General features: G+C 35.5%; 1 protein-coding gene across 2 annotated transcripts; it reads left to right on the plus strand.

Moving 5' to 3' along the window:
• Nucleotides 1-7865: 7865 nt before the first annotated feature.
• On the plus strand, nt 7866-12221 carry LOC21389580. Of its 2 annotated transcripts, XM_010088909.2 has the most exons (5): nt 7866-8543; nt 8814-9367; nt 9496-9678; nt 9791-10007; nt 11308-12221. In XM_010088909.2, the coding sequence occupies exons 1-5, from the start codon at nt 8009-8011 to the stop codon at nt 11997-11999; spliced, it is 2181 nt and encodes a 726-aa protein (XP_010087211.1). In that variant the 5' UTR covers nt 7866-8008; the 3' UTR covers nt 12000-12221. The 2 variants fall into 2 exon arrangements, with proteins under 2 accessions (XP_010087211.1, XP_024019239.1); XM_024163471.1 differs by lacking the exon at nt 9496-9678.
• The last annotated feature ends 1550 nt before the right edge of the window (nt 12222-13771 follow it).

Here is a 13771-nt window from a genome sequence, read left to right on the forward strand (position 1 = left end):
ACTAAGTGTTCACTAAACCTTGCTTATGTAAGCAAGATGATATCAAGTAAGCAATTAGAAATTTAAGCTAGGTAAGATATCGTTACCGACTTTTAGACTGCAATAAGGAAGGATGTCAAGAATGTTGTGTTAAACCTACAAGTGGGCCAACACATGAATCTTAAGGTTAAAAAATGAAAGAGAATTGAAAGACATCAATTCTAGGGTTTTAGAAACAATCGGAATAAAAAATGGACGAAAAAAGGGGTTCGGAAGGCCGAATCGCGTAAATTGGGGTTTTGACTGATTTAAGTGGACTGAGTCAAAATTTGTTGACCAAGATTCGACCCAAAATGTCACCCTCGAAAAGTTAGTCAAGAATAATCAAGGTTCACTAAGTTGACCAACTGTCTAAATAAACGCAGATAAAACGCACACCGGACAGGAATTAAACGGAACAGAAATAAGATAATTATTATGAATGGATGGCTTGGATTTAAAGTAATTAAATTGATGAGTGGCTGAGATGAGGATATGTGGGAAAAAAAAGGGGCCAGCTGGCCAGCTTAGCGAGGAAGCAAGAGATATTTGTTAGAATTTTTGCAGATAAGTCCTTGGAAAAGTCAAATTTTGCATTTTTGGTCCCTTACTTTTTGATGGTCGGTTCAATGATGAACAAATACATGTAAATGGTCACTTTCATGTGGAAAAGAAACCAGAGTTGCCAGCCAAGAGAAATAGAGAGGAAAAAAATTCCCAAGTGAGAAAAAGAGGGATTTAAGAAGAAATCGACGGAATTACCGAGGAATAGCGTCATTGAAGCTTGATCTTCATTCTCTAAGGTGAGATTTCAAGTTTTTCCTCTTCCTTATAGGGAAGTATGGAAAAAAAATTTACTAAAAATGGTGATTTGATTGTAATGGTTAAGGAACTTCAAATCTAATGAACTAAGGATAAATTCTTCGTTATTGAACTTTTGTTTCTAGCAATTCTTGATATAGAGAATTTTGATAGAAATATGAAGAAACCCTATAATCATAATGATGTTGATGCTGTATTTGAAAGAAAAAGGATATAGTTGTGTTTGAAGGTGAAAACAATGGATAAAGCGAGCTAAAGTTAGCTCAGGAAACATAGAAAAATAAGGCAAAACTCCACCGAAATTTAGTTTAAAAATTTGAGGTTAAACCTAGTTTTAGTTCTAGAATTTGAGGCTACACTTGGTTTTAGTTCTAAATAGAAGCTTTAAACTATTTTCTTAGAAAAAAAAAACACTACATAACTGTTAAAATAGTTTTGGTGTTGAACAGAGGAGTTTACTGAAGAACTCGAAGTATAATCTCAAGAAAGTATGTCGATTTCAGACTTTTCTAATAAAAAGTAAGGTAATCAGGATTCAATCAACCTAATCTTTAAATTAGAAACAAGGTTTTTACAATCCTTAAAATAGGAAAAGAGAAAGTGAGCCGTAAATAGAGAAGTTAGACTTTTTTTCAAGCTTGCTAAAATAGAATAGCAAGTGATAGTTAATCTCACACTCTTAATAGGTGTTCATTCTCATAAATAAGAAAAAAAGAGAACAAACTCTTTGGCGAATAGAAGATTTCACTTCCTGAAACAGGTCAGTAGGAATCTCGCCTACAGTATAAATAGATTTTAAAATAGACAATACACATGAATTATAGTAATATTTCATGTTATAGTAATAGTATGATTTACTTTGTCATATTGCATGCACCTTAATAAGTCAAGAGAAACTTATAAGAGGAATCACAGTTAAGTACCGTACCAGCCTCCACAAGGGAGATACTATTTAAATCATAATCTTTCTTTCCTCTATTTCACTTAGCTCGTTTATACTTCATACGAATATTTTCTTGTTTCTACCATTAACACATTGGTACAATAAGTATTTCACACTCATTTGGCTTAGAGGTGTCAACCGGCACAGCCCATCCTACCCCAGGCCCGTCACGGGCCTAGGCCCGCCCAGGCACAGCCCTCTACAATAGAGAGCCGGGCTTAAGCCAAGCCTGAGCCCCTCAGGCCCAGCCCTGGCCCCCAACCCTAGCCCGAGACGGGCTAGGACCTGGCCCGTGACAGACCAGAGCCTGGTCCGAGCCCAGGCCCTTATAGGCCGGCCCTACCAATGGTCCTGTCGGACCTTCATAAGGCCAACCCTTGAGGACTTTATTGGGCCGGTCCTACTAATGCCCTTACTAATGGTCTTGTAGGACCTTCTTAGGGCAGACCCTTCTAATGGTCCTGTAGGACCTTCTTAGGGCCCGCCCTTTAGGACTTTTGTCACTACTCTAAAGATGGGACTGTGATTATAGAAATTTAATTAAAGAAAATTAACTTAATTAAACTAGACTGTTTAGCGAAAGTCACAAAAATAAATACATAAATATCAAGATATTTTGCTCTGGAGACTTTCTTTTACAAGTAATATCAAAACAGTCCATAAATTTAAGCTTTACACATCTCAGGGACAATGCGGACCAATACAGATCATATACAAATATACAGTATAACTTTAGAATTTAAAAACTGTAAATTTCTAATTAAAATAAACCACCTCATATCTCGAGCCTTCAATCTATTGGCGTCAGCTTGCCATGTTGCTAGTCAAGCTACTAACTCTGGAGGGGGAAAAATTTAAAACAAGTGTGAGCCTAATGGCCAGTAGGAGAATAAGAGTAGATTACAATGAAAAACAATTTTAGAAACAATAGTTTAAGTATTTGAAATCCTCAATCTCAAACCTTAACACCTACTAGAAGTAAACTCAAAAACTGAAAATCTCGGTAGGCGTAGACATCTTTTGAATAAAACGGATAACCACATATTTTAAAACCCTTTTTAAAATACTAAAACTTTCTCAAATTCATTTCCAACAGTACAAGGAATCTAATCCTTCATGTAATCAACAAGTACCAAGTACTTGTAATTCCATTTAAATTCTAAAGCATCCTAGAACTTGAAGTTCATAGGAGAAGACTAGAAGTCAAACACCGGTAATTGGAATGCTTTCTAATAGTATTTGCATAAAGTCTAACATCTGTGCTAAGCCAATATACACTCCGCACGCGTTTCTGAGTCCTGCCGCCAAGGATACGATCTCCATATCCTACTCTTCAGGCAATCAAGCGCACTAAGTATCTAATTGCTCATCAAGTCAGTGTTCAAGAGTGAATTGCTTATCAGAACAGTGCCACGAGCTCTACATGTTTGTACACCATGCTCGAATTTATTTCTAATTCTAGACATATTTTCTTTTCTGAAATTCCAGTTCCGTAAACTATGATTCGCGAATATCAAGTTGTCCGGAAGGTTTTTCATATATGAATGATTACACCACATATATTTATTCATAGATTTTTCCAAAATCTTCTTAAAATCTCTTATCAAGAAAATCGAGTTCTTCACCAAAAGGCAAAATTCCTTGAAACACTTTTTAAAAGGATGAAAAATACATTCTCATTCTTAGACATGATTAAAACTCGAGAAATATGGTAAACTTTGACTTAAAAACGGATTTTTAAAAAAGAATTGGGCGGAATTAGCTGTCACCGGTCGATCGGTGACAGAGAAGTACAATTCCACCAGTCAACCGGTGGTACCTATTCCGGTCACCTGGAATGGTCGATCGGGTTGTTCTTCAGTGTTGAATCAGCTCGCCGACTTGGCGAGAAAAATACCAAAAACCTGGGTTTCTAGTTGTGATTTCAAAATAACCCATGAAAATCGCTTTAACCAGTTTCCAAATACCAAATTAAGATTTTGAAATCTAAACCCACATAGTTTTCCCTATATTTCATCAAAACTCAGGTTTAACCCATAAACCATCAAGTAAATTAAATTCTAGAATTTCATCCTCTAAATTTTAGGAATTCAACCAGTTCCAAAGGAATCCCATGATCTCAATGATTATTCAGCAATATCCTTCCATAATCTCTAATTTAGAACATAAACAAGAGCAAAAATCTAGATTTAAACCAAGAATGAGGAAAGAGGAAAAACCTTACCTCAGACATAGAAGCTCTTTCCTTAAAATTTCTTGAGGGCTTAGCATCCCGACGTCGTCCTCAACATTTTGATGCAAGTGATGTCAACCTCCACCGCCGGAGATGGCGGCTCACGGAGCGGACGGCGGCGGAGATCCGGAGAGCTACCGGGCATGGCGAATTTCCATGAGCAATATGGATATCATCTCATTCCTCTCTTCGTTGTGAACTCATAGGAACAAGAATCACTCAATTCCGATTAAGAATGAGTGAGTTATGGAGTTTTGAAATTGAAGAAAAATTTTTAGAAAAGAAGAGAGAGAGTTCGGGTAGAGGAGAGAGAAAATGAGAATGAGAGGGAGTGAGGGGAAAATATCCGTGGAAGGGAAGAAAAAGGAAAGAAAAAAGAAAAAAAAAAAAGGAAAAGGAAAAAGTAAGAATTGAGAAAAGGGCTTGAATTTTCTGAACAAATTTATTATTTAGAATTTAAGGTTATATTTAATTAAAATATGAAATGACTCATTATTTTTGTTTTAAAAAATTAGTTATTGATACTTTAACAGTAGTATTAATTTTAATGCTCTTTTTTTTTTAAGGAGAAAAATTTTTTACGTGATAATTTTAACTAAAATTTTTTTATTAATCTCAAATTAATTAATCTTAACAATCAGATTACACTAATTAATCCTAATTAATTTTATCGGATGTTACAACTTTATTAGGCCGGCCTTACTAAAGGCCCTGTTTAAATGTCTAATTTATAGCCATTGAGCAGGCACCAGTCGACCGCCGGTCGACCGGGGCGGTCGACCAGTGGCTTACAACTTCTCTGCTACCTGACGATCGAATTACACTGGATTCTCCTTAAAACTCAATCTTAACCTAATTTTCATAATACACTTGAGTTTCACTTATGATTAACAATTTTTTTAGGATTTTTTTTATAATTTCAAATTGATGACAAAAAAAAGTAATATCATATGCCCCAAAAAATGTGATTTTATTAAAATAATATGAATAATTACAAGAAAATAGTTGGTTGACCGGACGACATAGGTCAGCCTTTTGACCCTAAAATACCTCAAACCACATTTAAATTTCATGTTGCGAGCCTGGGCCTTTGCGGGCCATGCCTGGCCCTTCATGTGCCTAGGTCTTGGCGGGCCTAGGCCGTGCTTGGGCTTGTGCCTAGGCTGCGGGCCTCAAACATAAGGCCCAGCCTAGGTCCTTTTGGCGTGCCGGCCCGGCCCGGCCCATAACAGTACAGGGCCGGGCCATGTCGAATTGACCATTGTAGCAGACTAGGCCGGGCCGTATATGGTTGGCCCAGCCCAATTAACACCTCCAATTTGGCTCCGTTTTGATGATATGAAAAATGCAATTTATTTGACCCTTTTTTATTGATAAGAAAAGGGGGGAGAATACATGGATTGCTACATTCCATACTTATGATACTTCTTCTATCCTCTTAGCAAGCGGTAGTTTTTGGTGAACCATTGCGATGAAAACAGGGGGAGAAGCTCACAAATGGTTAAACATTTTTGTATCTCTCATTTTTATTATTTATCTTACATTTCCTTCTTGTAATATTATCTGTAACAATCAATTGTTTGTCATCATTAAATAGGAGAGATTGTTGGCTCCGTATTTATGGTTTGATGATAACAAATAATTAATTGCAAGTTTCTAATAAATTCGTGAGTTTGTGAATTATATAGAATTATTTTTAAGTCTCAAGAATAGTGAAGGAAAAATTATTCAAGCTCCTTTTTGCTCAAATTGGATATTTTGACGATTACATGAAGTTGGTTGAAGAATAACATGGTGTGTTTAGAGATTTTGTAACGAGTATCTTTGATTTATTCATATGATAAACATAATATTTTTGCCTCAAACATATTCACACACAGACACACATGCACACTTTGATTTTCTTTGAAGTGAATATATATATATATACTGTATCATCTTGGTTTGTTTCAAAAATATTTGAACAAATTTTATCTTGTACAAAGATGAACAGGGTTTTTAAAAGAAAAAGGTTTGTTAGCGCATTTGAGGACATCCGATTGATTTTCCCACAGACGTCTGAATTGAATATGGTCTGTTTTAGACCTTTGATGAATATTCGTCCTTTCTTCATTGGACGTCAGCCAAATAACGATGGATGTCCACCGGCTTTTTAACGGACATTCTTTGCCTTGTAACAGGCAGATTTTTTAAAAGGCTATTTTAAATATCAATTTTCAACGGGCATCTATCAGTGTTCAGCGGACTTCCATCTTCGTATCAGCATTAAATTTTTATAGTCATTTTGAAACAAATTTTGAGATAATTTTCGGTATAAATACGAGGCATTTGCACTCTTCTCAAAGACACAACTGAGTACAATTCTTACAGTGTTTCCTTGCTCTCAAATTGTTCCCTTTAAGATTTCCTTTGAAAAATCACTTGAGGCAAAATATTTTTCATCTTCTTGAGTGATCATTACTCTATTAGGTTCTGAATTGTAATCATCCTTTTTAAGAAAGAGTTTCTCTGTTTTTATTTTTATTTTTTGTGTATTCTTTCAAACACACGTCTCTTGGTTAGCCAATGTTCTTAATTGGCATTATAGTGGATTGCCGGCATCCCAAGTTAAAGCTCACCGTTTGCAAAGGTGTGGTGAGCCTGCAGGAGGAATCGACCAAACTTGTAATTGGAGTAGTCATGCCATCGTAAACGACTTTATAGTGAAAAGACCGGATTGGATATCTCGGTAACAGTAGACGTATACTTTTTAGTTGAACCACTATAAAAAAAATAAATAAATAAATCGTAGCTCTTGGCTTTACTATAGTCCTTGCATATTTATTTTGCTTTCATTTTTTTTTTTTTTTTTTTTTTTTTTTTTTTAATTTTTTTAAAATTTTTTTTTTTTTAAATAAATAAATCGTAGCTCTTGGCTTTACTATAGTCCTTGCATATTTATTTTGCTTTCTTTTTTTTTTTTTTTTTTTTTTATCTTGTTCAATATTTTTAAAATTGTTTTAATTTTTTTTTGTTAGTCAACTCACCCCCTCCCCTTTCCCTCTTGAGTAGTCCTCTTGGGACAACACCCACGCGCATAATGTCATATAGCATGTGAATCTCGATCGTGCCTTTGCTGTCCTTGGATTGTCATGCGTATATCACGAGTGTCTTCAAGTCTACAGGTAATCCTTGTAACTCATCTGGAATTAGTTGTGTTACTTCGTCTGCCGCCGCTGTCTCCTTTTCCCGGTTGGTTTTGCTCCATTTTTTTCCTTTTTTTTAGCCCGGCAGGTTCGTCCGTAACAGCTTTTCTTTTTCCAGATTGTTGCTTGTCTCTAAGTGCTTTGCTGATTTTACTCAAAGTCCTAAGGTCGACCCAGGCCTTAGGCAAAGCAATAAATCCTCCTACCACGTCTTCCATGGAAATAAGATTTCGTTTTTCTATTATTTTAATCCATGAACTTTAAATTTTTTTAATTTTAGTCTTTAATTTCTATCGATTCTATTAAATATTCAATAATTGACTAACAAAAAATCAAAATTAAAATAAATTAATATATTAGAGACCAATTTGAGACATTTAAAAAGTTATATATCAATACGAATTGTGGGTAAATCCCATCGATCATTTGCAGGATTAACCATTTCATCTCTTGCTTCTATTCTATTCTCATACCGAACTCTCTTGTCGTTTCTAGGCCAACTTGGCACGTGTCTTTATCACTAATGACAATAAATTAACTCTACTTTTATCTAAGGCTTGGGATTGCTGCCAAGATAGCTCAAAGACATTATTATATCAAACGCGATCACATGCCTCAAACCAATTTTCCATCCTCTTTCAATTACATAATTCTCACACCAATATGCAAAAAATAAATAAATAAATAAATAAATAGAGAGAGAGAGAGAGTTGACTCACTGTACATCTCCACGACCTTTGATATACATCTAAAAGTGGAGTCTTTTATGCTAACCAGCTGATAAAGAACGAAATCGTAGATCAAATCATGGCAGAGAAGAGAGGAAGCATTGCCTTCTTCGCAACCTATCGGCCACCGGTTGCGCTCGACATATTCTCTTGCCCACAGGAGCTTCCACAGACGACATCGAATCATCAAGGTCATGAGGTTCACATGACTGACGGAAAATCTTACAATTACAACGCCAAAGTCATCCCACCCGCGGCTCTGAAGACAATCCTCAAGCGTCCAGAATTGGCTTCGCAGCGCATTTACAAAGCGGCCGATGTGGATTCCGGTCATCTCTCCGGCTTGATTTTTGTCTCCGAACGAGACAACCTTGAAACGCTTCACATAGCTCTCCGCTTCAATGATGACACAGTGCCGAAAGTCTTCAGTTTGGCCGATGTTTTCGGCACAAGATCCTTCAATGGTGTTCGTATGGAAGACAGCGGTTGCTTCGCCGGTGATTATCTCATCTATGTCTCCACTAAGGAACCCGCCGTTCGTCGTCGTCAGCCCTGGACTGCCGTTTATAGAACCAATCTTAAGACCGGGAAAACCGACCGCCTCACCCCATTAGGTTCCCAGCTAATTCCTTCCTTAGTTTTTTTTTTTTTTTAACGATTTCTTTTGATCATGAATTTGATCTGGATTCTTCTTTTCATATACAATAAATTTGTATTTTTCTTTTACTTAATATAGTTTTGATTCCGGAATATGGTAGAGAATCCCGTCGCTAGTTGCACTTGATATCAGCTATTCTCTCTTTTCAGTTTACTCGAGAAAAATCATAAACATAGAGATATATATTGGGCTGATTTAATTTTATAAATTTCACATCGATCAACAGGGGAAGCTGATTTAAGCCCTTCCGTGTCACCGTGTGGAAAGAAGATAGCGGTGGCGTCATTCGAAAGAAAGAAACATCAATGGGATGGCGAGATCGAGGATCTAAAGACTAACATTTTTGTGATGAATGTAGAGGAGCCCTTTGACCGGAATTTAGTTATAAGGAACGGTGGGTGGCCAACATGGGGAGATGAGGATGTAATATTTTTCCACCGCAAGGATGAGGGGTTTTGGGGCGTGTACCAAGCTGATATTAGTGATGGTCTAACATATTCTCTTGTTACACCGAAGGGAATTGATGCGATAACTCCGGCAGCCATCAACGACACCACAGTAGTAGTCGCAACTATTCGTAAGAAATCGAAGTTGACTGATGTCCTCCTTGAAGAAGCACAATATCGACACATTGAGATTTTTGATTCGACTCAACCACAAAAGTCCATACATCTCACTCGAAAAATTAGGCCAAAGGCCGACCATTTCAACCCCTTTGTGATAGACATTGGTGGGAATAAGCGCATCGGTTACCACCGTTGCAAGATCGAACACCTTAAGGTAAGAAACACTTTAAACTCGTTTGGTAGCTTGCGCTTTTTTTTTTTTTTTTTTTTTTTATATGAATGATAAGAATTATGTATAGCATCCCAACTACGTTAGTACTCTCAAAAGATTTTTTGTGACAGAGTGAAGACGATATACCAAAACGGTTCCACCAACTCCGCTCTCCGCATCAGGATATAGGACTGTTTAGGGTGTCGGGAGTGTTTCCGACATTTTCCAACGACGGCTCCAAGCTTGCCTTCGTTGACAATGAGTTCAAATCTCTATGGGTAGTCGATAATAATGGACCGAATCGTGTTTACACGGTATATATAACAAAGGCTAATTATTGTATATTGTATTGAAACTCAATTGTATTCATCATTCATGTATGAATATATATATAGTTGATGACATTAATTTTCTTTCTTTATGCAGATGAAATATGACAACATGTTTGCGCCAGTTTGGAACCAAGATCCACAGAAAGATACGCTGTATGTATGCGTGGGACCTTCTTTCAGTGCTGACAAAGAATTGCAGATATGCGCCATCCTCGACGTGACGAGTGGAAATCAGCAACGTATAGACCTCACAAGACCTTCCAGTAATGGCTTTTCATGCAATAGCGCCTTCCCATCCACCAATCGAGAAGGTACCGCCTTTACTTGTTCCATCTGCTTCCTAATTTCCAAATACCAATTATTATAGAGCACTATGACACTATGGTACTATGGCTTCGTTCATTTCACCGTTCGAATCACGACTCGTGTTATAGTATTTTTTTCTCATAAAAATTTAAATTCAACATTTTCTGGTGCGATGTTTTCTCTTATATAAATTTATTTTTAAACTCAAATCTTAATTTGAATGAGCGAAACGAACGGGCCCTAGACACACATATATACTTCACTTTATGTATATGTTGTTCAAAAGTGTTAAATTGTGGAGTCTAATTACGATGATTATTGCCTTCCGTAAAGGAATACACTATCGCCCTAGGTTTTCTTTAGAAAAGGTAAAGCGCCGGTTTTAAGATTATTAATTAGAGGGTTGTAAGATTATTAATTAGAGGGTTGTAAGATTATTAATTAGAGGGTTATAGAAAATACAGAGATCGGTTGAAAGGCTTGCTGTTTTCTCTCTTTTCTAAGTCTTATTTATCATAAGAAATAATATCATGGCCAAAAGAGAACATGGTCATACATTAAGATGAGTCTCTATACATTTTATGCGGTCTTTTTTGGGTTTTCTTTAATAACTTTATTGCTGTCGGTAATATAAAATTAGAATGTCCATATAATCCTTAACAAAGAATGAGGACTCAGTTTATCCAGTAAGTATTTTAGATAGTTTGTCAACTGAATGATGAGTCCCACTTCAAGTTCGATTCAATCCTTATAAGTGAATTTATTTACCAATCCATTAGCGAGTTTGCGACTAAGGATTAATTGTTCATAACATATAGGGTATGTTTATTTGACTGTATTAAAGCACCATATTATATAATAATATAGGTGGTAATATAATATTTGGTGCGATCATCGTATATTATAAGTTAATACGGATGGTAAATTAATGCGGTATATGTCGTATTATTGAATACGACTCATTTTTTACGTATGTCGGGATCCTTATATTTTTTAAAAATTATATTTTCACCTCTCAATATTTTAAAAAATTATATTTTAACCCCAAATTTTTAAAAATTATATTGTGACCCAAATTTTTTTTTCAAAATTACATTTTGGCCCAAAATTTTAAAAATTTTACATTTAGACCCATTGTACAATACGTCATGACACTAGACACTATATTGTATTATGACAATACAACACAATACAATACACCTTATACAATACATGCTACCAAACATGACAATAATAGTTTTCATTGCAAAAGACATAATATTATAGTTTGCTACATTAATTTGTACGAACTATGGATTTAATTAGGGACAAAATTAGTTTATCGATCTACAAGAGGGGATAAAAGATACAAGAATCTATACATAATGGAGGACGCACAAGTAGGGGAATATGGGCATGGCAAAATAACAAGGCTAACAAATGGGTCTTGGACTGACACACATTGCCAATGGTCGCCAACGGGAGACTGGATAGTATTCTCGTCAACCCGCGATAAGCCTGAAGATGCACCAAAAAGCGATAACGGACTTGATCCAGGATATTTTGCGATATATCTAGTAAAGGTGAACGATCCATCAGTGGTCGTAAGAGTGACGGGAAGTGGGAGTGATCTTACAGGGCATGTGAACCATCCATTTTTTAGTCCGGACAGGAAGAGCATAGTTGTGACATCCGATCTTGCTGGAGTGTCTGTCGATCCCATCTCTTTACCTCTCTTCTTGCACTCCGTGAGGCCTTACGGAGATATCTTCACCATCGATATTGACCCCGATGATATAAACAAGAATTGGGATGTGAAGGAGTTCAATCGCATCACACATAGTAGGTATGAGAATGCCACTGGTAGTTGGACTGTTTTCTCAACTCGAGACTCGAAAGCAGAGTGGAACCGGTTGCTTCGAGACAAAGACAACCCTAGGCCATGCCCTTATGCACACGGTGATGGAGGCGAAAGTTGGCAAACGGAAGTCAACCTTGTCATCCCGAAAAGATGTTGATTGCCTTTGTGTAACTGTCTTCTATTGATCATATCCAGTATAAGCCTTCATTTGATGTTCCTATACTATCTCTTTCTTCATCAAATACTTCAATAATTCAATGTAAGAGCCATGGCTAAAGAACTGTACAAGCACTGCTTGTTGCTTTCAAACTTAATACTAGAGAAAGCAAATCTCGGTTGTTGTTTTCGAAATGAAGCTTATAAAGTACTCAACGATGTTAAAAGCATGTATTTTATCTACCTTACTATAGCTTAATAATAATTCTTTAAATCTATATGTTGCATTTTACATGGATCGGCAATGGCAATGGGGTGACAATATTTTAAGGTGTACTTAATTCAGCCTCCCCAAAAAACTGAAAATACAGGATTGCACTTCAATGAAAAAGTGATAAAATTAAGAAGCACCATTTCCATTTTCTTTAGAGAGAAGAGAACTCTAATTAATGGCGTATTTTTATCGCCCAAAATAAATTAATTGTTGGGACTGAGAGGCTTGTTTCAGCCATTGGCTGCTTAGCTGCATTTCTCGTTTGCTAATGCTAAACTTTGATAAAGGAGAATTTTAGGGAAATCTAATATCTATAGCTTGAGAGTAATTTTATTAGAGATGGTAGTGGGAACAAAATAAGAAGTTTGAATTATATATTTATCTATTAGGATAATTTAAAATATTTGAATATTCTATGGTTTTGTTTATCTCTTAGGATTATTAATGATTATTTGGTTATATTTAACTTAAAATTAGATTTTACGAGTCTACACATAGATATTATATTTGCATTTTTCAGCAATGATTAATTGACAAATATTTTCTCTCCCATGTTCTCTCTTACCTCCCTCTTCTTCTATTTCTCCATCAATTTTTCTTTTCTTCTCTATCTCTATTTCCTTAATCATCTTGATCGAACATCAGATAGTGATGAGTGGCAAAAAGAATAGGTGTTTTCAACATCTTGATCACTCACCGTCACGATCTCATAATTTACTAGAATAGGTGTTTTTTTTTTTTTTTTTTACTTTGAATTATTAATGGTCGGCCGTCTCCGTCTCCAAGGAGAGTATACGGTCGATTGTTATAATAATCTATATTATTTTTTTTATTTTCAATTTAAAAAAAAAAAAAACGAACATCAATTGCCGGAATGTAATCTAATGGATTATTTTTTTAATCTTATTTGACAAATTAAAAAAGGGTCTGCCATCTTCAATCGTCTTGACACCAACATCACCGGAGAGTAATCTAGTGGATTACGTTTGATGATGTACTAGAGGTAGAGTATTTTTCCAAAATACACAAAAACAAAAATAAACCATCAGATTATGTAAATATATCAAATTAACATATTACAAAATAAACAATCAATAGAATACAAAAATGATTAAAAAATAAGAAAAATGATCTCGACATGTAGCTCCGTGTGAATTGATAGATTTTGTAACACCCGGTTAAATTAATTGAGATTAATTAATCTAATTCGATAATTAGTGTTATTTAATTTAAGATTAGTAAAAGATTCTCAATTATAATTATCACGTAAATGATTTTTCTCCTTTAAAAAGGATTGTTTTAGAATTGACGCTGCTATTTCCCCCGAATAGTTTTAAAGTGTCAGTAGCTAATTTTTCAAAACAGGAATGATAAGTCACTTCAGATTTTAGTTAGACTCAGCTTCAAAGTCTAATTAGTAGATCTGCACATAAAGTCCAAGCTCATTTCTCTTTTTCTCTTTTTGCCTTTTTCTTTTCCTTTTTCTTCCTTTTCTTCTT

The sequence above is a fragment of the Morus notabilis genome, unplaced genomic scaffold (assembly GCF_000414095.1).
Source record: "Morus notabilis unplaced genomic scaffold, ASM41409v2 Scaffold401, whole genome shotgun sequence".
Classification (NCBI taxonomy): Eukaryota; Viridiplantae; Streptophyta; class Magnoliopsida; order Rosales; family Moraceae; genus Morus; species Morus notabilis.

What these genes read in the sequence shown, in the direction of transcription:
- LOC21389580 (XM_010088909.2), top strand. Translation starts at nt 8,009, where the DNA reads ATGGCAGAGAAGAGAGGAAGCATTGCCTTCTTCGCAACCTATCGGCCA. An exon ending in CGACCGCCTCACCCCATTAG is followed by an intron (nt 8,544 to 8,813) that starts GTTCCCAGCTAA and finishes ATCGATCAACAG; the next exon opens with GGGAAGCTGATTTAAGCCCT. An exon ending in CCCATCCACCAATCGAGAAG is followed by an intron (nt 10,008 to 11,307) that starts GTACCGCCTTTA and finishes GGATTTAATTAG; the next exon opens with GGACAAAATTAGTTTATCGA.